Source organism: Heloderma suspectum, chromosome 3, assembly GCF_057233095.1.
Source record: "Heloderma suspectum isolate Gila_16-S chromosome 3, 16-S_ref, whole genome shotgun sequence".
Taxonomy (NCBI): Eukaryota; Metazoa; Chordata; class Lepidosauria; order Squamata; family Helodermatidae; genus Heloderma; species Heloderma suspectum.
The window spans coordinates 268,016,724-268,040,594 of NC_139460.1; the positions used below are offsets into that span (position 1 = coordinate 268,016,724).

Genomic DNA, 23,871 nt, shown 5'->3' on the forward strand with positions numbered 1-23,871 from the left:
ATCAAGTTCCATTTCAGAGGTGGTTGTCTTTCAAACCACCCAAACCCAGAAGTGCTTTGTTGCTATGCTTCTCATCTACAATTACTTCAAAGCATGCATGCTTAATTGGTCTAATGCTACAAATGTTAGCTCTCATTAATACTCTGGATTCACAGCATTGCAAAGGTTATCTTAAAATTTTCCATTTACGATGTCAAATTTATTTATAGTGGCAGAGATTTTCCCAGTTGAGTAATTCCTCACATTTGTAGAAGAGGATTTACTTCTACAAGTTCCTAGATTTAGTTTTGCAGAATTGTGTCTGAAATGCTGTCGGTACACACTTAAAGCTCAAGTCTGCTGAAGATGGCATACAGAAGCCCAATGTCATATTTTGTTACTAAATCCATTTCATGATCTTTGAGGGTTTGTTTTGTTTCTAACTGTACTATGCCCACCACTGCCCAGTTGAAATTCACTGTTTTCACAACGGTTTTATTAACCTCTCTGGTGAACAAAATATGTTCCAAGAATATGTCTGTCTAGATGTCTGTTGTGCCATAACCTGAAGATTTAGAATAGGTTATAACAACTTAAAATGAAACACAACTATTGTGTTCCATACACCACAAAGTGTGTTAGCCATGTTGCTTTTATGGCATGGCGATGAATCTCCGTGTTGTGGGGGGAACTCATAGATGAGGTGGTGGTAAGAGAGAAGATAATCTTGACATACTGTGAACGCTTAAGGCATCAGAGGAATGTGTATGGTTTAGGTTGCAGTTAAGTACAAGCAGAAATGGAGACGCATGCAACCCAAAGGTAACAGTGCTTTTGCTGGAAAAAATCCCATTTATTTCAAAAGGGCTGTTAGTGTCACTTCCCCCTCACCCTTTTGAAATGGATGCAATCATGCGAAAAGGGCACGATGGCTTTTTTTGGTACATGGGAACTGGCAGAATTCAAACTCGACAATTGCTGAAGGGTTCATTTAGTGGAAATTTTCTTTAAGTTGAAGGGGAGGAGGATGGGAAGGCAAATGAACAAATGAAGAAAATGTTATTTACAAACCAAAATGCTTTGCATTCGTCAAAACATACTGTAAGATGGAATTCAAGTAGTAAACTGAGGTTTATATTGGGCTTTGTATTTTTTGCAAAGCTGGGAAGTAATGCGACACATCTGTTTAAATTGTTTCTACCTGACTAGCTTTCTTGGCAGTAAATTAAAAGAAATCCTGGCTTAGTAATCCTCTAAATATAGTTTACTTCGTAATGTAAGAGACCTCAGTAGGTTGGGCCCAGATGTAGTTACAGTGAGAGTAGAGCCATTGAAATCAACAAAATTTAAAAGTCTCATTGATTGCAATGGCAAGTATGATTAAGTCTGGATTTAACCCAATGAGTTTAATGCTAGGACACTTCCATCCCCCCACCGCCAAATGAGTGCTGAATCCTTGTAAAGCTCTGTGTACCCTTTCCCTTTTCTTAAATTACTATAGAACAGCAATAGGTGACAGAAGGAGAGCTTTGAATTAGATTACTTGGTGTATTTTTTGGATCAGCGTCTGATATTTCTTGGCTGTCATTGGCTTTTTGAAATTACTTTCTCTTATTCCTCCCCTGTCCATAAATCCATTTTGGGATTTTACTGTTAAATAATGTCTCAAGTGTATGGAGGTAGTTTGTTAGCAAGTTGAAAAAACGAAGAGGGTAATAAGCTTCCAGCTCATTTTTTGAGCCATACAATTTCAAAGGTTTTTTTTTTATTTTCCCACACAAAGGAAGATAATTAATGCTCAAATTGTTATACAGAAAGCAAATTGGTTTTAGGAGTGCCACACTGACATTCAGCATAGGAGCAATTGTGTGCCTAAGTGCACATATTGTAGTTTTTCCCTGCGTTAGCAATATTTGGCTCATCACAGCAGTATTGATTGTTGTCAGATATCTGCAGAGTCCTTAGATCGTTGCCACCAAGCCTTGATTCGGCTACAACACTGGAGCTAGGGTGGGAAACGAGCCATGGGATTGCATACACCGTTTCCATCATGTACAAATTCCCCCACCCCTTCTATCTGGATTTGGCGTTAGGTAAATATTGCTAACTCTAGTTAAAATAAGTCTCCAGGTATGCTCCCAACTCGCACTGAGAACCCTGATGAAAAGAAAATTCCATGCATAAGCGGTAAGGAAAGGATTTTGGGTGATCTTGCAGCTTGATTACAATTCTTAAGCCCTGTTTTTTATACACCTGAACAAGAAATTATTGAATTGCGATGTAGAGAACTGAAGTTTATGGGCTGGATTGCTGAAACAATGAGTTGACAGCCCACAAGGGAAGAGGGAGCTAGTTGTTGGCTGTAGAGTGCTAGAAGAAGGTGGTGTTTAACATGTGTGTACATATGCGCACATTCTGAACTTACAATACAGGAGCTGCTCTTTATTATTTGATAATAAATATTGATTATTAAAATAAGAACAGTTCCATGGCTGATGTTTAGATCTGCAGTGTCTGTTGAAGAGGCTCTACCAAGTATACAAGGGGGCACTGACTGAGATGTTCCCAACGGTGGGGGCCAAAGGCAGAGTAACTAATGCCATGTGGAAATTGCAGTACTTTGTTTCTCCTATTGAGAGAGGCAATAATGACGTGTAGTTTTAAAAAAATATTTTATTGTTGTGCACTGCCTTGATGCCTTTTAGCAAATAAGGCAGTATATAAATGTTAATAACAAACAAGTGTATGAAGCTAGAGAGGGTACATGTGTGCTTTAGCTCCCTGCCGCTGTAAATATGCTTGAAAGGATATGGGAGAGAAATAACTGAATTTAGGACAATATGTTCAGCATAGGGAGCAGCACAGATTGCATGAGCTGTCTCTGCTCTTGATTTCACAGCAGCATAGCTATCTATACATACAGTTGTACGTGCATAGGGCTTTTTCCGCACAACCAGTAACCCAGCTTTTCCAAGGTTTCCTACCACATGGAGAGAGTCCATACACATGCAGTTGTACATGTATAGGCTCTTAGGCTCTGTTCACGTAAAGCTGGAATTGTAAGGAGAAGGGACAGTGCTGCTTTCCCACCCCCCAATTCACATGTGACATCTGAATGGGACGAACAATAGAAATTGTGTAGGCTAAGCACAATGCAATCCTTTTTGGGTTTTATGGATTTTGGAGACTCGAAGTTAATGGAGTTGAGATCAGGACATTTTTCTCCCTCTCTCAAAGTACTAGAACCTGGGGTCATCCCATGAAGCTGATTGGCGGGAGATTCAGGACAGATAAAAGGAAGGACTTCACACAGCACATAGTGGAACTATAGAATCCGCTACTTCCAGATGTAGTGATGGCCACCAATTTGGATGGCTTTAAAAGGGGGTTAGATAAAATCCTGGAGAAGGCTATCAATGGCTACTAGTCCTGATGGCTATGTGCTACGTCCACTACCAGAGCCAGGATGCCTGTGTACACCAGTTTTGGGGGAACATGGGTGGGAGGGTGCTTTTGCACTCATGTCCTGCTTGTGGGTTTCCCATGGGCAGCTGGTTTGCTACTGTGTGAACAGAATGCTGGACAAGATGGATCCTTGGTCTGATCCAGCATGGCTCTTCTTATGTTCTTCACCACAGAGGTAGGCTCAGCAAATGCAGATAGATCTGAACAGAATAGCAATCGGGGGGTGAGGGGTGGGAGCAACAGTTTATAGTTCAAAATTAGGGCTACAATCTCTAAATTACCAGGGGTTCTGGGAATGAATAGTCTAGTTGGCAAGGAGCTATGCAAGAACAAAAGGTCTGAGGTTCATAGCCTAACAATGCTTCATGGTGTCAACTTTGTGAAACAAAAGTGATCTCATTGTGAGAATTATTCCAGTCTTGAGATTTTTGCAATGGAAATGGAGATACCTCTGAAAAATTCAGGGAGTTTGCCTGACTAGAGCATTATCTCCTCCATTCCGGGGAGGATGTATTGGTCTAGGGCAGTAGTTCTCAATCTCTCCCCACCCCTGTGGATCACTTGAAAATTGATGGGGGTTTCAGGGGCCCCCTTAATAAATGTTTATGTGCATGCACGTACATAACTCATATTTTAGCAACATGCTTTCTTCAGTGCTGGCATCATGATCAAAACTAGCTTTGTATTATGAAAATCATGGGCCATAAGCCAGGTTCTTGTTAGCTTGTTTGACAATCTGGCCCTGGTCAAAACAGCTTCTATCTCCATCAGAAAAAATAAATTAAGTGCGGGGGCAAGTACAGATATGCTTGGCTGCAACCTTTCCTTTATAGCTGAATACATCTCTTGGGCCACCAGTTGTCTGCAGCCTGTAGTTTGAGAACCTTTGCTGTATAGTATTGCTCCCTTTGCCTCGGATCTCCAGGAGAATGGAATAAGCAATTGGAATGCTGGTTACAACAGAATGGAACTTGTTATAATACCTTTAATGTCTATAAAATGGCATCGGGGATTATTTAAGTAAGTGTTTCTGTTCCTGATTTCAAAGGATTTACCTGGGCCAGTGGACCACTGAACAAAAGAGAGCCATCTCTGGTGATCATCCTAATCAAGGAGACGGGATACATGTGGGCCCTGTTCTTTGCTTTTCCAGGAAAAATGGATAAGGCAAATTCTATACAAGTTACGTTTTTGGAGTCAAGTTATTGTAGATGCCTAACTAAACGTTCAGGTACCATTATTTGCAAATTAAAAAACCTTATTTAGGGCAGGGGTCCCCAACCTTTTTGTGTCAGTGGGCACAGCTGGAACGTTGAGACTGTGCCATGGGCACTCTCACAAAGTGGCCACCATGAGGGGGGCTTGCTCATTCCTAAAACTGCTGCCATGCTGGGCATGGCTGGTCACAAAACACTCATTTTCCAGAAGGCAAACTGGTGAGGCTAAAAGAAAAGTAATTTGCCCCGGAATCTATGTACAAGGCAGAGGTGGCGTCTGAGCTCCAAAACACAAAACGCCCACCCTTTTGAACACAAATATATATAGATAGGGCTGGAGGGCAGCACTTGGATTTGCAGCATGGCAACTTCCCAGGTAAAAAAATAATTTAAAAAAATCTTAAAATCAGAAGGGGCTGTGAGCCTCTGCCAAGAGAGGTATCCATACGCACATGCTGCCCATGGGCACCATGGTCGAGACCCTAACTTTAGGGCTATTTCATATTAATAGCTGTAGGTATACACCTAAAAGTGCAACGCAGAAATCAAGTGTGTTTCCGGTAGCAAACGTAGGTTTGCTGGTGTATGATGTGTGAATGCATCCCCATAGCACAGTCTACAAATAATATGATCTTGAGCTGCTTGAAAAGTATTTGGATTGATCAACTTCAGAACAAATGATAAACAAATCATATAGAACTTCTGTGGCCCAGTTTAATGTCTCCTTCCATGAAGGTTTGTGAAGTTGAAATGTATTAATATGCAAAAGCAAAGAAGGTGCTTCAAGATAGTGTTACTGCCCCACAAATGCTCCTTGTGATTTCTTTCAGATGATGCTGTGTAAATAAGGCATCTTTCTCCCTCTGCTAAGATGATGTTCCCCAGGCTACCTTCTGACCCATGCAAAGATCAGAAGTATAAAATATTCAAAGTAGGGAGGGAAACCATGCTGCCTCAATCCACTGAGATTGCGAGTGCTTTTTATTTTGAATATTTTTGTCAGGAGTTTGGTGTTCTTACTCAGCAAAGCATTCAGAACCTAATGCAACAGGCACTGCTGAAAAATAAAGGGAGCAATGAAGCGTGCCTTTATTTTGTAATCCTGTTTGCTTTTCTAGAACTGATGAATAGCCTCAGAATCACTGACTCAATTTTTGGATCCCATTTTCATGACAAAGCGGATGTCGAGTCTAAAAATGAGCTCACTATAAAATGAGGCTTCTTGGTTCTTGCTCTTGCAGTTGCTTCTAGATTATCTCCTCCACCAGGAATATTGCATCCAGCATCGATCATGTCCAAAACTGGAAGCAGGGTAAGTCCACTTGCAGCCTCAGAATACTTCTCTTCCTTCCCTCTGCCTGCAAGAAGACGACGCATTTAGCAATGCTTGTTTGCAAGCTTGGCAGAACTGAGAAGAGGGACAGTGAATGTTTCCCTGTCTTAGGAGGAGACAGGTGGAACTTTTCTATGTAGAAGGCATAACCAAGTCAGAAAAGAAATGAATGCCTGGAACTATTGGTGGATTCTCCTAGTTTTCATTCAAGCAGATCCAACGGCTTTGATCTTGTCAAACTGAGATCCGTGTTTGAAAACGACAACGTTAGTGACAGATGGATCCCACGTTTTGTAGATTTTCTTTGTTCTGTGGAAGATGAGTATAAAGGATCCTGGAGTTACTGGGGTGATTTTGAAATGCAGATTTACTCTTGCACTGAGATCAGTCATCTTGCAGAGAAGGTGCGCCTCATCTTGACACAACATGCTATGTGGGGAAGAAATCTCTCCACCTGCTTCCTGCAATTGTGTTTATTTACAAGGTACATAGGGGATGCATAGCCAGGTCAGCAGCTGAATTTGGAATGCAACATAAGCACACTTAGTTCATATTACTATGACAAACGAAACTGTAGTTGTTCACTGACGGCAGCAGGTTCCGGATTAAAATCTCAGCAGGGCAGTTGATAATTATCCAGAGTTTACAATGAGATTAGAAAATATGAACCAAGAAGGAAGCTTTGCTTGTGCTTCGAAGCCTGGCATTGACTCACTAAGGCTGCAGTCCTGTGCAGGGTTACTTGGGAGTAGATCATATTAAACTTGGAAGGACTTATTTTTTTAGTAGACATGCGCAGCATCTGTTCAGAGGGCTGATCTACACATTTTCGGGATGCATGTAGTACAGTCCTGTTGAGGCTGCATCACTGAGACTAGAAGTGAAGAAGTTCATGTTGGAATGCTATTACATGTCAAAAAAGAAGAAGCTGCACACACAAACTATGTGCATGTAAACCACTAGCACACCAGGGAGAAAAGTTGGGCTCTAAATATATATGTGGTTAGTTTGTTGTTTACAAGGGGAAGACATACAAACAGATCTATTTCGAGTCTGAGGAGGTACAGTCTCTCAACAGGGCTGTACCATGTGATTTTTTCTGAATGCATAGGTAACCTTTAAGCAGCATTGTGCACTGACCTTTGTCTCTTAAGGCCTCTCCGCCTGATCAGTTACTGGTGAAATAAATGTGCATTTGTGGCGTGTGGTCCAGATGTTTTCTCTTGAGGTTGCATAACTTGCTAAATTATTTCATTTCCTGAGCTGTTTAATTCCTGGGGAAATGCGGTATGTTTCCCAGCTGCCACATCTATTGCTGTTGTAATTACAATGTGGAATGTGGTTGCATAAGAGTAATGGTCACCTGTCGGATATTGTCTGTGATGTCATTAGTGCCAAAATCTGAGCCAAAAACTATTAATGCTCTATCCCCAATGAATACTCTATACTCTCAGGTGCATTTGCACCAGTAGCAGCTTCCTTCCAGGTGGAAATAACTGCTTTAGTGGCTGCAGTTTTCATTGGGAAAGTAGTTGTGGGTGTGTCTAATCCCCCTCCCACAGTGTGGTCCCAGTTCAGACTGGGCTGCCCAAATAAAGATACCTTAAATGCATGAGTATATTTTTGTATCCTGTGCTTTAAATTTAAAAAGAGGGCTGGACAGAAATGGAAAACACTTTCTGCAACTGAAGAGTGAAGGAGCTACAGCAAAGGTGGGCAACTTTCTTCCCCCTGTCGCAGGCCACTGTCAGGAGGCACCCTAGCGGCCTCTTTCAGTAGACTCCAATAGCCAACTCAAGACACAGACGAAAGGATTCTTTTCAAGGCTTTAATCCTTTTACAGCTTAATGACTCTTTCAGATGCTAATCACCAGCGACTAAGCAAGGAACAGCAGAGTAGCCTATGCGCCAAATAGGCAGTTGATCCCCATTTGAAGGAGAGTCACTTGAAAACCCTGAACTTATGGGCTAGGGAGAGATCCTCCCTCTTTCCCTTGGGTCCACGGGAGGCGGCCGTTGCTTGCGCACCAAACGGGCGCTACGCCTTCTTTCCACGCCCTCCATCGCTCGTCGCTCTTTGCGTCTGCATCGAGCATCTAGCAAGCCCCCCTCCCACACTTGCTCACTGCCAGGGTCACTATCTCAGGAATGCTGGCAGGAGGAATCTCTGCCAGCTGCTGTGCCTGTGAGGGATGAGCTGGCTCTTCTCCCACGGATTGCTGATCCTCCTCAGAACCAGAACTGCTCTGGGGTTCTATCGGCTCAGTTTCCACCCTGACAGCCATGTTCCCTCGCAAACAGAGACACTGCCAGGTTTGAGCCGCCACCATCATTGGGCAAGGTGCTTTCCTGGGGGTGGGGCTCTCACTGGCTAGCCTCTCCCTGCCACCACCCTCAGCCTCTCCCTGCCACCACCCTAGAGCTATGGTTCCCACCTCTTGATTTTAAACATTCTGGTACCTGGGCAAAGCCAGGAGATGCACTCTGGTGGGAGCAGAGCTGATAGAAAATGCTTTCTGTTTGCTTTGCTGGTTGCTGTGGGCAAGTAGTGTGCCTGTGACTGAGTGCTATTGCCCAAGCGTCATCACCATGCCTGCTGCTGCCAAGTCCCCATCTGTGCATTCGCTGAGCATTTTGCACAGCTTGAATGCACACAGTCTCTCTTCATGGCTTCAGATGGAGGGCAGGGTGGGGTGGTCTCAGTGGGTGTGATCTCATTCACCTACCCCCCTCCAATCCACATCCCTGGCTATAATGTATCAATAGGGCAGGGGTGGGGAACCTTTCAGCCAGAGGGCCAAATTCAGTTTGGGAGAAGCTCTCGGGGGCCACATTCCAGTGGTGCATGAGCAGAGACATCACACTGACAACAAAGGTCCGCATAGTTAAAGCAATGGTATTCCCCGTAGTAACCTATGGCTGTGAGAGCTGGACCATAAGGAAGGCTGAGCGAAGGAAGATAGATGCTTTTGAACTGTGGTGCTGGAGGAAAATTCTGAGAGTGCCTTGGACTGCAAGAAGATCAAACCAGTCCATACTCCAGGAAATAAAGCCAGACTGCTCACTTGAGGGAATGATATTAAAGGCAAAACTGAAGTACTTTGGCCACATCATGAGAAGACGGGATACCCTGGAGAAGATGCTGATGCTAGGGAAAGTGGAAGGCAAAAGGAAGAGGGGCCGACCAAGGGCAAGATGGATGGATGATATTCTGGAGGTGATGGACTCGACCTTGGGGGAGCTGCGGGTGGTGACGGCCAACAGGAAGCTCTGGCATGGGCTGGTTCATGAAGTCACGAAGAATCGGAAGCGACTGAACAAATAAACAACAATTTTACTTTAAAAGTTCTTGTTGCCCATAACTAAGCCTTAGGAGAGGCATTTCAAGTTTTTAGAATAAGGAAAAAACTCAAAAGCCAGGAAACCACAAAGAATCGGCAGTCAGGGAAAAGGTAGTGGGGCTAGGTAAAGGGATATGGTTGTCTGGGAACCCCCAGAATGGTAGATTGGGTCCCCAGCAGGCTGGATTTGGCCTGAAAACCTGATGTTCTGCACTGCTGGAACAGGGTGTGTGTGAACCGGCTCTCAGAGGGACAGGGTAGCCTGGAGTTCCCTTGTCTGTATACCATATGTGAAAAGGACCTTTGAATCCACAGATCCATTTCTTACATGTTAAGGAAGAGAAGGAGAGGAACTGAATTGGAATGAGGGGAAAAATGCCTTTGTGTTTAGCGTGGTGCTAAAGAAGTGGAGGTGACGGGATGGGATGTCATGGATATGAATTCAGATAGTCATTCATATCACACCAAATGGGTGCAACTACACCTATCTTGATTTGATCTAATTGTGGATAACAATTGCCTGACTAGCTTACCATAGACGTCCTGTTGATGCTCATGTGGAAAGCCAGTGGTACCTTTTCCTAAAAACAATGTGCGAACATGCTGTCAGCTTGGCCATTGCCTCAGCACATGTCGGTTATAACGAGCGCAAGTGCTCTTGGGCAACTCCTTTCCATTTTTAGGTGACAGATAAGGCCAGCCAAGACATTTTGCTTCCTGAGGCAAAGGACAAGATGGCAGCCCCCCACCCCCCATGCCATTCCACCTACGGAAGCTTATTGGACTGACAATGGAATCTGACTTCGACAGGGGCAATGGGGACGGTATCCTCCACTGGACTAAAACAAGGAGGAGAGGGAACACGCAGGTTACAGAGGACCTGAGCACAGGCAGGCAACACCCTTTGGACTCCTCTGCCGCACCCTACAACAGGACGGGAAATGGATATTAATAATTAAAGCAGGGGTGTTGAACCTTTTTCAGCCTGAGGGCCAAATTCAATTTCAGAGAAGCTCTTCGGGGCTGCCTTGCAATGGTGGGTGGGGCTGAAGGCAAAGAGGGTGAGGCCAAAATATTATTAATTAATTAATTAATTAATTAAATGTCTTAATCGCCCATCTGGCCGGTCGCCCGGCCACTCTGGGCGATGTACAATGGTACAATTTAGAACAGTAAAATTATACATTAAAACATTATTTAAAAATATCCTAACCCACCCCAAATGCCTGCCTGAATAACCAAGTTTTCAGTGCGTGGCGGAAGCTCATTAAAGCTTAAAAACTCTGACTGTCTGTAACTAAGCTTTAGGAGAGGCATTTCAACCTTTTAAAAAGGGGAAAAAGTCCAGTGAGGGCAGCAGGCAAGCATAGGGGACATGGGACAGGCTGCCTGGAACTCACAGCTCTGACCTGAGAGGGGGCTGGCCGGGGTCACTGCTGCCCCCTCCACACCATCCAGCTTCTGCTGCCTGAGGTCACTGCCTCATTCTGACCAATGGTAGGGCCTGCTCTGGCACACGAGATGTTCTTAGCAATGCATGTTTGTTGTAAAGTCCCACCAAGCTGAGCTCGAACTAGTTCTCAGTAGCCAGACTGAGTTCGGACTGAGTTCTGACTATCACTACATCTAGTGGAACACATGTGTCCTCTGTCCTTTGCTTGTTATTTCAGATTACTTTCTACGAAGGCAAGAATTTCCAGGGGCGGCGCTATGAGTCGGACAGGGACTGTTTGGATTTCCACACTGACCTGAGCCGTTGCAATTCCATCCGTGTGGAGGGGGGTGCCTGGGTTGTTTATGAGCGGCCAAACTTTGCTGGGAACATGTACGTCCTGACCCATGGGGAGTATCCTGAATACCAACGCTGGATGGGCCTGAATGACCGGGTCAGCTCCTGCAAATCTATTCAGTTAGTAAGTTGGATATTTCTTTCCCTTCTGATTATCTGTGAAATCTGAAGGAGTGAATGGAATGGTCCCGCATATTGATAGTTCGGATGGGTCCGCTTGGCCATCTCTTGTCCTACAACTCTTGCCTCAGCACATGGAGATCATCATACTGTTTTATTTTACACTTGTGAATTACTACCACACACTTGTATCTGTACTCGGTTACTAACTCACTTAGGCCGCAATCCTATGCATCTTTAGTCAGAAGAAAGCCCTACAACTCCCAGCATTCCCTAGCCAGCCATGCTGGCCAGGGAATGCTGGGAGTTGTAGAACTTTCTTCTGACTAAAGTTCATAGGATTATGCCCTTACAAACACACACACACACGCACACACACGGGAAACTTTTGGCTCTCCAGATATTGTTGTACTTCATCAGCCCCTGTCAAGGGCTCCTTGGAGGCCTCTCTTAGTCTAATCCAGTAGCCAAGTCCAGACACAGACAAAGGGATTCCTTTCAAAGCTTTATTCTTCTTTTACAACTTAACAACTCTACAGGTAGCAACTAGATCTGAGCAGCAGAGTACCTATGCCCTAAGTTGAAACAGTTGCTCCCGTTTGAAAGGGAATTACTGGCAGATGCCTGAACTTAAGGACTAGGGAGAGTCCCTCCCCTTTTCCCTTGGAGCCTCTGGGCGCAGCCGTTGTTTGCACGCCAACCTGGCACTTCGCCTCCTTTCCGCGCCCTCCATCTGGCGCCGCTCTCTGCGTCTGCGTCGCGCATCCACCAAGTCTGCTATCTCTGCTTGGTCACTCCCTGGACTGCTTTCTAATCTAGGAATGCTGGTGGGAGGAATCTCCGTCAGCTGTGGGCCCTGGGAAAGCGGAGCACGCTCCTCTCCCAGGAGCGACTGCTCTTCCTCAGAATCAGAACTACTCTGGGATTCTATGGGCTCAGTGTCCACCCTGACAGCCCCAGCCATAGCCAATGGTCAGGAATGATAGGAATTGGAATCCAACAACATTTGGAGGGCTACATATTTCCTTCCCTTGCACTAAAGGATGCGGAAACTCTCTTACCTCCAAGACTCTGTGTGTGTGTGTGTGTGTGTGTGTGTTTGTTTGTTTATTTATCCTACACCTTCTGCAAGGAACCCAAGCAATATAGTTCTTTTTTTCTCTCATTTTATCTTCACAAAAACCCTGTGAGGTTGGAATGCCAGCTGAGAGATAATAACTGACCTAAGGTCACCCAGTGAGTTTCAAAACTGAGTAGGGGTTTGAATCTGGGTCTCCCTAGTTCAAGTCCGACACTCTTACCACTCTACTACATTGGATCTCAAGAGTAACTATGTGTTGAATAAAGCAGTATGGTGGCTATCTGAGTTTCTACTGTGTGTATTTAGCCCAACACACCCTACTAGCTACAGGAAAGCTGTTGTGTAGCTGGGACAATTTATGTTAGTAGAGGTTGCTGGGGGCAACTTGGCTCATGAGGGCAACTTGAGATGTGACCCGAACTATGCAGTTGCGCTCAATGGGCACCCTTTCTCAGTGAGTCTCCCTGCTCACCACCATTGTCACCAGCTGTTCTTGGTCTGCATCTTCCTTCTCATTGCCATCACTTGCTCACTTAATAGGCAGAGAGTCAGTGAGCAAATAGGAAGTGGAATACAGTGTTCCTCACCACCACCACCACTGTTGTCTCGGCCAGAACAACAGGCAGGGGAACAAGCAGGTTGCAGTGGTGAAAAAGAGGAGCAACTCCAGGGGGCTCTGGTCAGTGGGCCCCTGCTGGGATGTGGGCCCTTGGCAGGTGCCCGACCATGCCTACCCTTGGTGCTGTCCATGGCGATATGTGCCTGTGTATTGTGGCCTCTAAGTGCTTGCTGAATCCCCTGGTTTTGTGGCAGGGGTGGTGCTGGAGGACACAACTCCTCTGACAGGCTCCTTTGTCTGGGGCTACAAAAACAGGAGGTTTACTAAACTCTGGTGGGCTTAATACATTGGTGCTGGGCTGTACATAACATGGAGCTGAGGAGTTTGACACATCTGAAGATAGCAAAGGTGACACTACAGTAAAAGAAATATATGCCACATACAATTAGCCACCATGTAAGTCAATGCTCATAATAGGTAATAAATTAGATTCTTCTTGCTTCTCAATAGGGCGCAACATCCATCAGGGATACAACTGAAAGTACAAAAATGTATAATCAAGATAACTAATATGCAATGAGTGGCATTGTGTATTAATCTACAGCCACAATGTGTTCTTTGCTTTAATGCAGGGGTGCAGAACCTCAGGTCTGTGGGCCAAATCTGGCCTACCTGCGGTCTCAATCCAGATGGCTGCACCCCCTTTCCCTCCGACCACCAATCATTTGGTGGTTTTCCCAGTGGAGGCTGGTGGCTCTGATGTCAGTGGGGCAGGGAATCTGCCCTGTGTTTCAGTCAGAACTCTAAAGGAGCTATCCACAATGCTTCCCTACCCCACTGACATCAGAACCACTAGTCTCCACTACATTTCCCAGCTTATTTGCAGCCCCCCTCCAATTCTAAAAGGTTTAAATGCCTCTCCTAAGGCTTAGCTACTGGCCAACTTCTAAGCTAAAATATGCTGCAATTTTTGGTATTTGGCTCCACCCCCTTTGCCTTTGGCCCTGCCCACCACTGAATGTGGCCCCCGAGAGCTCCTCTAAAATTGAATGTGGCCTTCAGGCTTGAAAGAGGTTCAACACTCCTGCTTTAATGATTAATATCCATCTTTCATCCCATTGTAGGGGGAGGCAGAGGTGTCTGAAGGGTGTTGCCTGCCTTTGCTCAGCTCCTCCGTAACTTGTGTGTTCTCTCTCCTCCTTGTTTTAGTCCACTGGAGGCAAATACCAGATCCAGCTCTTTGAGAAGGGTGACTTTAGTGGCCAGATGCATGAATCCACAGAGGACTGCCCTTCTCTCATGGAGCAGTTTCATTTCCGGGAAATTCACTCCTGCAAAGTTTTGGACGGGGCCTGGGTTTTCTATGAGCACCCCAACTTCCATGGCCGGCAGTATCTCCTGGAGAAAGGGGAGTACAGTAAACCCATGGAGTGGGGGGCTGCCTCCCCAGTGGTCCAGTCCTTCCGCCATATTGCAGAGTAGGAAGCAGCAGAAGTCTGACACCGGTGAGAAAGCTGCCTGGATGCCATCAATAAAGCACTTGTGGGCTTGATGCTCCCTGTCGTTATTTGTGGCAAATGTGTCACTCTGAGTGTTTTCTTTAAGGGTGATGATTAATCTCTGGAATACCCCTTGTTTTTAGTCCATTGCTTGAATGACGGGGGGGGGGGGCTGTCTGTCTGTCTGTCTGTCTGTCCTTGTCCCTTTTGTGGTAGTCCCTTAGATACATTTTTTAGAAGGGCAGTATCAGAATTTGGCCAGTGGAGGCTGGTGGCTCCAATGTCAGTGGGGTCGTGAATCTGCTCTGGGTTTCAGTTGGAACCAGTCATGAGCTATCCAAGGTGTGGAAATTGTGGGAGATGGAGTTAGAATGGGGCTTGTAGATTTCATTAAGGATCTTCTCTAGCCTTTCCCCACATAACGTGCTTTAGAAGCTGTGAAGGGAAGTAGATCACCACAGACAGAGTGTAAAGTCTAGAATCTCTTGAGGTGAGAACATAGGAAGCTGCCTTATACCATCGGTCCATCTAGCGCGGTATTGTCAACACTGACTGGCAGTGGCCCTCCAGGGTTTCAGGCAGGATTCTTTCCTAGCCCTATCTGGAGATGCCAGGGATTGAATTGGGACCTTCTGCATACAAACCATGGGCTTTACAACTAAGCCATGGCTCTTTCAGGTGTCCCCCCCCCGCCCACATTCATTAAACATGTGGGGGGAGGCTGTGCTTGCTGGCTGCCCAGTCCGCTGCCTCCAACTCCATCAGGTTGAGTAGAACATGAGAATATAGGCGTGCGTACAGCTGTACATATGCAGGCTTCTACACAATCAGGTTCCCAATTACATGGACGCTGTATGTGTGTCGAAGTCCCTTTCACATACTCTGCTGAGTGCATGGAGGTCAGATCACCTGCTGCAGCCCCATTCTTTCCGTCATGTGTTTAGTCAGTGGGGATATTAGAAGAGAACATAGGGCTTCTCGAGCTGGTAGCATGTCATGCTCCTAGTTGGGTACAAAAACCATCCAAGTCAAAACCTTTTCTCTGGGATACCTCTACAGACTCTCCCATGTAGCATTTGTCTTCTAGAACAGGGATAGGCAGAAGGTAAATCTCCAGATGTTCCAGACTTTAACTCCCAGAAGCCTCTGCCAGGGCCAATGGTCAGGAATGCTGGGAATTGAAGTCCAAAACATTTGGAGCTCTACTTTCTGCCCACCCCTGTTCTAGAATATTTGTCTCCAGGTATATCTACAGTAAGGGGCCGCGGTGGCTTAGTGGTTAAGACGCTGAACTGCAGACCGGAAGGTCGGCAGGACAGCAGTTCGAGACCCGAGTGCTGTGTGACGGAGTGAGCTCCCGTCTTCAGTCCCAGCTCCTGCCAACCTAGCAGTTCGAAAGCAAGAAATTGCAAGTAGATAAATAGGTACCACTTCGGTGGGAAAAGTAACAGCATTCTGTGCACCTCACATTCTGTGACCACTGGTGCATTTTCAGACAGCGCTGGCTCTTCGGCTTAGAAATGGAGATGAGCACCACCCCCTAGAGTCGGACACGACTGGCTGGGGACACCTTTACCTTTATATCAACAGTATGCAGAATTCTTTGGGGAAGCCATGACTCAAGCTGATATAAGTTTGTGGTTTGTCTCACTGAAGAGTAGTACTTGCAAGAGAAATCCAGCAGTTTCTTTAAGGGACATTGCAAACCTGCTTTTGCCCAGCCTGTAGTTAATAAGGGTACAGCCTAGAGCAAGTTAGCCATGATTATGTCCCTTTGAAATCAATTGCAGTTAGATATGTGGATTTCCCCACCCCAGCTTGTATTTCCAAGTTCTTTTCTGCTCTCTCTCAATATAGGATTCCCAATTACTTTTTCCATTCCATGAAAACAAGAAGAAACTGTACTTCATTTCTTGGCCACCACGTGTCATCCTTTCTCTTCTTTCCTCACTAAACTGGTACAAAAAACCAATGCGATCTTTGGGTAAACTCATTTCACTCCCCCCGCCCCCATTATGTTATGCCTCAAGTCTTAGAAAATAACAAATGTCCATTTTGTTGGGCATTTTCTCTGCCGGGTGGTACTCTAGGGAAACCTGAGGTTTTTTTTGCATATCAAGCAAGGGAATGGGGGACTTTGGATAATGATATTCAGTGTATAAAGTGTGCACTTTTATAGCAAGGGCCCTGCAGTCTATTCCCATTTGATATATGAGGTTATTACAGAGCAACGGAGCTGGGCATGCGGTGCTTGTCAGCAGCTACAATAATACAGCCCCTGTGAATACACTATTAATTAGCAACTAGCCAAGCAGGAAATGCTCCCTGATAGGGCCAGGAGAGAGAGGAACTCTGCTTCAGTCTCATAGAGAGGCAGAGATCACTGGGAGTGCAATAGGATGTGTGATTCCTGGGTCCTTTTAAGAGGTGACGTGGGATGGGCAGGGGAAAAGGTCTGCTAGGCAACTGAAGAGAGCAGCTGATCAGGTGGGTGATGGCCACCAATGGGTTTGAAAATGGCTTAAGGCACAACCCTACACACGTTTAGACAGAAGAAAGGGCCTAGAACTCCCAGCATGCCCCAGCCGGCATGGGGCATGCTCGGAGTTCTAGGCCTTTTTTCTGTCTTAACATGCATAGGATGCACCCTTAACTGCTCCAGGATGAAGGCAGATGTAATGTGTAAAGTTGTAGGGTGACCATGTGCCTTCTATTACAGAGGACCGTTGTCTGTTTGAAGGGCTGTCCTCACCCCCGTTCAAGACCAGTTTAAAGATAAAGAACCATAAGAAGGGAGAACAGCAGGGACCTTGAAGTTGCCCATCAACTGTTAGCTCCTGGACAGCAGACTGAGCCGGCAAGCACATGGGTCACCTGGACATACTCATCCCCACTATAGTGAAACTGCATTTCTATTTAAATTATAATGGTTATTTCTCAATTTGCATTTATACATATAAGTTAGCATATGCAAATTTTATGCAGATCTGTGCCCTCTTTTTGGGAGATGCATAAGTGGCCACCCTTGTCAACCGGTGAGGCTGAGGTGGGCTGGATGTATCCTGTTCAGTTTAAACTAGAGCTGAGTAAAAATGGCCTCCCGTTCTTTTTGCAGAAAGCAAAACTGGCAGTACCATTTTGCTGAATACACTCCAGGGGGTGGGGGAGAAATTAGAAAAGTTTCTTTGGGATGCAGCTACCCGTCAGCATCAGGAGCGGCAAAGCTTTTTTTCCTAAGGTTTGTTGTTCTTGCTGCTGTCATCTTCGCTGCCATTTTGCCTAACTAACAATCCCTGTGTTAGAAAAAGATTGTCCTCTTATTCTTTGGCTGTCAGCTCTTTGCTAGACCTTTGAGCTATTAGTCATAATTATTGAGCCCACCGGACACATGTCCAGTGGGAATGTACATTTGTTAAAAAGGGAAGTCGTAAAACATGGTTAGGACAGGCACATAAGCATAATCACAAAAATAAACATGCCGACATTATCGCATTGTACATCTGCAGGTCATGCTTCTGCTGAGTCAGCTAGCAGCTTAGTCGGTTAGAATATCTTATCACTAGCAAAAATGTATAGGGGGCGGAGGTATAAAAAGACTTATGCACGCTTAGCTCGGGGTCCAGACTGCTCTGCACCCATTTTGCAAAACGACTAATAAAATAGTGTTGAATCCACTGCTGCCTGCCTGGCATCCTTTCAACCAGAAGCAAGAACTTTTTATCTAACAATTTGGTGCCGTGACTCGGATCCTGCTTCGGGGCGCGTCCCCTTTGCGCTGAACCGAGGGGCCATGGAGGAGAAGTGGCCACAGGCGGTTGTTTTACACTGCCTTCTCCTCACATCGGCGGCGGTGAAGGCGCTTGGGGACCAATGCCAGAGGAAGAGGGAGACGTGATCACTCCTTTTAGGCACCGGCAGTGGATCAATAAAGCAGCTGGACGCAGCTGCGGGCAGGACAGAAGAGGCCTTTGGGGTAAGTGAAACAGCTTACATTAGGGGATAAACACGGGATGGTGGTGTGTTTGTGCTTGTGTGAGACGCCTACGGGCGAAGCGAGTGAGGAGCCCCGATCTGCATTTCCCTACCCCGGCAACGGGTTGGGTCAGAGGAGGGCGAAGCACGAGACTTGTTGATTGAAATTACCACCGTCATGGGCGGGTCCCAATCCAAGCCTGAAGAAGAGTCCCCTATGCCCTTAGAGTGTTGTTTGCACAATTGGTCACATTTTAAGCAAGATTATGGAACTAAGATGACAAAGGATCGCCTTGTCCTTCTTTGTGCCTGGGAATTGCTGGTATTAGAACCCAAATGGCCACCCGAGGGGTCTTTTGATCCAACCCTGGTATCTGTTGTGCGTATAATAGTAACACAAAGGGGAAGTTGAGACCAGTTCTCCTATATCGATTCATGGGCAACTTGTGTGCCCCTTGGCGGCAGACCCGCTCTGTGGGTTGTTGAATGCATGTCCCTGGCCCTTCCCATGGTGGTCAAAAGGAAACCACCAAAAGAAGGACCACCTAGGGTCATGGCCACGGCACCGGAGGACCCATTGCTTCCTCCTCCCTACGGGACAGCTGTCGCAGGGCGACCATGCCCATTACATGCACCACCATCTCCTGAGGAGCCCACTCGGCGGCCAAATGCCCCCGAGGAGGACACCTCTTGCGAAGTGGTACCAGAGGACCCCGTCCCTCTAGTTGAGTTCCAGGACACTTTGCAAGATCGTCTAAATTCCCTTGAAAAAAGTTAGAAATACTAGAGGACACATGGGGACCCTCATCAAAGGGAAGGGCCCCCAAAAAGGGCGGAGAGACAAAAGGGGGCCTAGCTACAATTTGCAAAAAGTCCTGACTTTAAAACAAGACAAAAACAAACCTCCTGCCGTGTTCCTCCAAAGGCTAAGGGAAGCCTTCGCCAAGTATACTGATATTGACTTGAATGACCCAAATAATTTAAAGATTCTCACGACTCAGTTCGTGGGAAATAGTTGCCAAGACATCAGAAAGAAGTTGCAGAAAGTTGAGAGAGGATTGGCGGCTGACCTAGTTTAGTAGAGGTAGCTCAGAAAGTTTATGAAAGACAAGAGGCAAGCAAAGCTCCTCGCTGTGGTTCTCAGACCCGACAAAGGAGGAGCTAAAAAGAGAAGAAAAGGAGGGAGGAAGGGGTCCTCCCTGAGAAGAGACCAGAGTGACTTCTGTAAGAAAATTAGGCACTAGAAGCGTGACTATGAAGCCTTGAAGCAAAAAGAGAGAGAGGAGGGTGCGGGGGGGGGGGGGGGCAGAAAGGATTTTGCATGAACAAGAAAGAGACTAAGACAGACCAGGGCCCGGCCCCCTCTTAGCTGTCTCTGAGGCAAGACGGGACCCCATAGTCAAAATTAAAGTTGGGGGCCGCTCCTACAATGCCCTTGTAGATACAGGGGCCGCCCTGTCCATCCTCCCCCCTTAGCCAACCACCAACGGGAAGTGGGGGATCTACCACCATAATGGGGGTTGAGGGAAGGGCAACCTGAGTGCCCCTTTCTTATCCCTTGCTCACCAAGGTTGGGAAAACACACCTAGAACACGCCTTTGTCTGTAACCCCTCCTGTCCAGTGGCATTGTTAAGAAGGGACTTATTGACTAAGCTCCAAATTGAGATTGCTTTCACTTCTGACGGAAGGATAGAAGTACGGCTTCCCCTCTTTTGGATTCTCCTGATGCAAGCAGGGAGTCTATTGCAAAGGTCTCGAGCAAACTGGGCTCCGTCAATCTGTGTGCCATCAGCCATTCCAGCTCTTCTGCTGACATTGGGGCCAACAACTTCCATGGCAACTACGCCTTTGAGGGCATTGGTGATAAAGACCTCTAGGGGCCCTGCCCTGACGCAACTCTGTGGGATGTAAAATCTCCTCCTGGGTGGATCTCCATGTGCCTCAACCCCAGCCAGCTGCCCACCCTCTTGTCTACATGGATGGGGAGACGGCGCGACCGCTGTATGAGGCGCTGCAAAAAGATAAATTAGATAAATGGAAATGGACTAAAAAAAACGAATAAGTCTTTCCTCAGTCTCAAAGCTGCCCTTGTGTTGCCACCTGCCCTAGCCATACCAAATCCCAGTCGACCATTTAGACTCTATGTGCATGAGAATAAAGGCGTAGCCTCGGGAGTAATTTGCCAGCAAAAGAGCCCCTCCTGGAGGCCGGTGGGATATTACTCCAAGGTCCTTGATGTCGTGGCAAGAGGTTGGCTGAGTTGCTTAAGGGCAAATAAGGCCGCAAAGAGGGCAGCCAAGGAAAGAATCCAAGGGACATTTCTCGTCTTACCCAGAAGAGAGGAGCCCCCCACATACTCCCCTTCCAAGTTACAGATGGCGCAAGAACACAGTAAGTCCCCGTGGTGACAGATGGATCCAGATGACAGATGGGAGGCTGCTCCTACCACAGACCCTGCAGGGAGCTATCTTAGAGCAAGTGCATCATTCTCTTGGACACCCTGGGGCATCAGCCATGATTGACTATTGCAAGAGGCTGTTCGTCTCTCCTGGCCTAACTGTACGCGCCCATCGATTAGCAGCAACATGTGAGGTTTGCCAGAAAATTAATTCCCCCAGGGCACCCCCTCCACCAAGGGGAGGGCGACCATGGGCGTATTATCCCTTCCAGAGGGTGCAGATTGATTTTGCTGAAATGCCACCATGTAGGGGTTACAGGTATTTGCTTGTAATAGTGTGTCAAATGACAGGGTGGGTAGAGGCATTTCCATGTAGAAACTGCCAAGCTAAAACTGTTGTTGTTAAGTTGTTACAGGAGGTGGTGCCCCGGTTCTCCCTGCCTGAAGTTATAGAGTCCGATCAGGGCTCACACTTCACCTCAGTTATTACACGGGGGCTGGCACAGGCTCTGGGAGTAGAGTGGCACTTACATTGCCCCTGGAAACCCCAGACGAGTGGACAGGTTAAAAGAACTAATCGGAGTCTCAAGGAGACCCTAACCAAGCTCCAGCAAGGGGTAAAGCTTACTTAGATTGAGGCTTTGCCAATAGCTCTAACAAAGCTTCAAAGAATGCCAAGAAAAGACATAAAGTTGTCCCCCTTTGAGCTAATGTTTAGATTCCCGCCCCGGGTACACTGCGGAAGGAGGGAAGAAGTCAAGTGGGAAATGGGGGATCAGATGTTGAGGGGCCAGTTGACTTCTCTATAGTCCGTTCTTTCACAGCTACGAGCTTACTCCGTCCCATTCCAGAGGTTGCCGCTAGATGCTCCCATCCATCTCTTCCAGCCGAGAGACAAAGTGTTGTTGAAAAAGTAGAATAAAGAAGCTCTAAAAGAAGGGTGAGAAGGGCCTACCTGGTGGGACCAACCAGCCATTCATGTGTGAAACTTGTAGGTTCTAGCAAATGGACACATTGCAGCCGGTTAAAGCCATTTAGATAACCCCTGCCTCCTCCTGTCACCCGGAAAGAACAGGAGGACACGGGCAACAGTCCTCTGCTCCCTGGCACCCCCCTGGGAGCTGCCAGGGACACAGGCGAAGAAGCCATCCAGGAGCCACAATCGCCTCTTGTTTATAAATCCCAGCGATTAATTGAAACTGCTTTGTCAAAACAAATGCTCTTGCTTTATTGTGCTGATAAAGAAACTCCGTTTTAAAATGCTTTAAGACATGAGTAAATACTTAAAGGAGGAAATTGTTAGAAAAAGATTGTCCTCTTATTCTTTGGCTGTCAGCTCTTTGCTAGACCTTTGAGCTATTAGTCATAATTATTGAGCCCACCGGACACATGTCCAGTGGAAATGTACATTTGTTAAAAAGGGAAGTCGTAAAACATGGTTAGGACAGGCACATAAGCATAATCACAAAAATAAACATGCCGACATTATCTCATTGTACATCTGCAGGTCATGCTTCTGCTGTGTCAGCTAGTAGCTTAGTCGGTTAGAATATCTTATCACTAGCAAAAATGTATAGGGGGCGGAGGTATAAAAAGACTTATGCACGCTTAGCTCGGGGTCCAGACTGCTCTGCACCTGTTTTGCAAAACGACTAATAAAATAGTGTTGAATCCACTGCTGCCTGCCTGGCATCCTTTCTTTCAACCAGAAGCAAGAACTTTTTATCTAACACCCGCAACTTCGCATTGTCCTGGGACATTGTGTGTGTGTGTGTGTGTGTGTGTGTGTGTGTGATGGCAGCTGCCCCACAAAGGGCAGAAAATATTTGGAGAATATTCTGTAAAAGTCGCCTCCCCTTTTGGGGGGAGGGGGTGAAAAGGAAAATTCTAGGATATTTGAGACTTGGTGATAGTTCTTACAATCACCTGGACCAGAGAAGGCCTTTTTCAGGAGTGGTCATACTATCTTCTCCTTCGTGGTGGTTGAGACCACTCCCTCCCTCAATATCCCTCTGCTAGATGAAGCTGGCATTTAAACTAGAGCTGGGCCAAAATTTCCCAGAAGAGAATTTTCTGCTGGTTGTTTAGAGTGCTTATATTTTGTCTGTCTCATTCTTTAATATTTGCAAACCGCCTTGAAATAAATGAGAAAAATACATGTTTTCAATAAATAATGAACTGTATTTTATCCACTTTATTTATTCATTTAGAACATTTATACACCACTTTTGTTCTATTCCAGGACAGTGCACAACAAAGCATAACTCAAGACAAACAATAATAAAACAACAGATAAAATCAGAAAACCAGCTAAAATGTACAAGGCTAAAAGTTTTAATGCCTGTGTACATTTTTTGCCTGGTGCCAAAACATTCCAAAATAGACATGAGGTGAATTAGAAAAGGCATTCTATACCACCATGAACCTGCATTACACTTTACAGAGTAACAAGAAGACTACAAGCTTTTCTACACAAGGTTTTTATTGTGCACTCATGCACTCACAGTAGGTTGTGGCCGGGTCCTCATCCTCCAGGGTCTCTCCCATGCTCTGCACCCGTTATCATGGTTTTTTCCATAGCAAGGAAACTCTGGTTTTTTCTCAATAGCACTCTAGGAAACACATGCAGTTGTGCAACTCCACTATACCCCAGCGCCATCTATTGGTTGTATAATGAAACATAGAAAAGCAGAGAAAGAAACTCCCCAGGGGGAAAAAGCACATGTAAAGGAGCTGATTTTAATCCTGCAAAGAATCTGGAAGTAGAAGCCTCGGTAAAGGTGCGGGATAAAAGCCTCATATAGAAATGCCCTCCAGCTCCCTCCTAAGGGGCTTCCAGTCAAAAATTTAGATGGTAAATTTTAGCTTCAGTAGTGGATGAGGACAAAGGCTTTAGGGAAAAATGTACTTGGATGAGGGATTTTAAAAAGGAGATACATGGCATCACATAGATATCTTGGGAAGCAGTCATTTCAGGTAGCAGGAGACCTTCAAACAGCTGAGGGGGGTGGAGCTGGAGAAGAGAAGATTATGGACAGGGATTTATTGAGTTATGAAAGCAGAGAGATAGAGAGGATGGCTAGGGTGGCCAATTATGAATTGCCCCCAAAGAGGAAA

The 23,871-nt window shown here is 46.0% G+C and overlaps 1 protein-coding gene and 1 long non-coding RNA gene across 3 annotated transcripts; both read left to right on the forward strand.

Annotated features, from left to right (window-relative positions):
• The first annotated feature begins 9,553 nt into the window (after positions 1 to 9,553).
• CRYGS (crystallin gamma S) lies at positions 9,554 to 14,435 on the forward strand. Its single transcript, XM_084846917.1, has 2 exons — positions 9,554 to 11,248; positions 14,094 to 14,435. Exons 1-2 carry the CDS (start codon positions 11,159 to 11,161, stop codon positions 14,364 to 14,366), a joined length of 363 nt encoding a protein of 120 aa, XP_084703043.1. The 5' UTR covers positions 9,554 to 11,158; the 3' UTR covers positions 14,367 to 14,435.
• Positions 14,436 to 17,999: 3,564 nt separating this feature from the next.
• On the forward strand, positions 18,000 to 22,429 carry LOC146351241 (uncharacterized). 2 transcript variants are annotated; one of them, XR_014789563.1, is made up of 2 exons: positions 18,000 to 18,356; positions 21,564 to 22,429. It is a non-coding gene; the product is annotated as an uncharacterized LOC146351241 (long non-coding RNA). The 2 variants fall into 2 exon arrangements; XR_014789562.1 differs by having other exon boundaries at positions 21,579 to 22,429.
• The last annotated feature ends 1,442 nt before the right edge of the window (positions 22,430 to 23,871 follow it).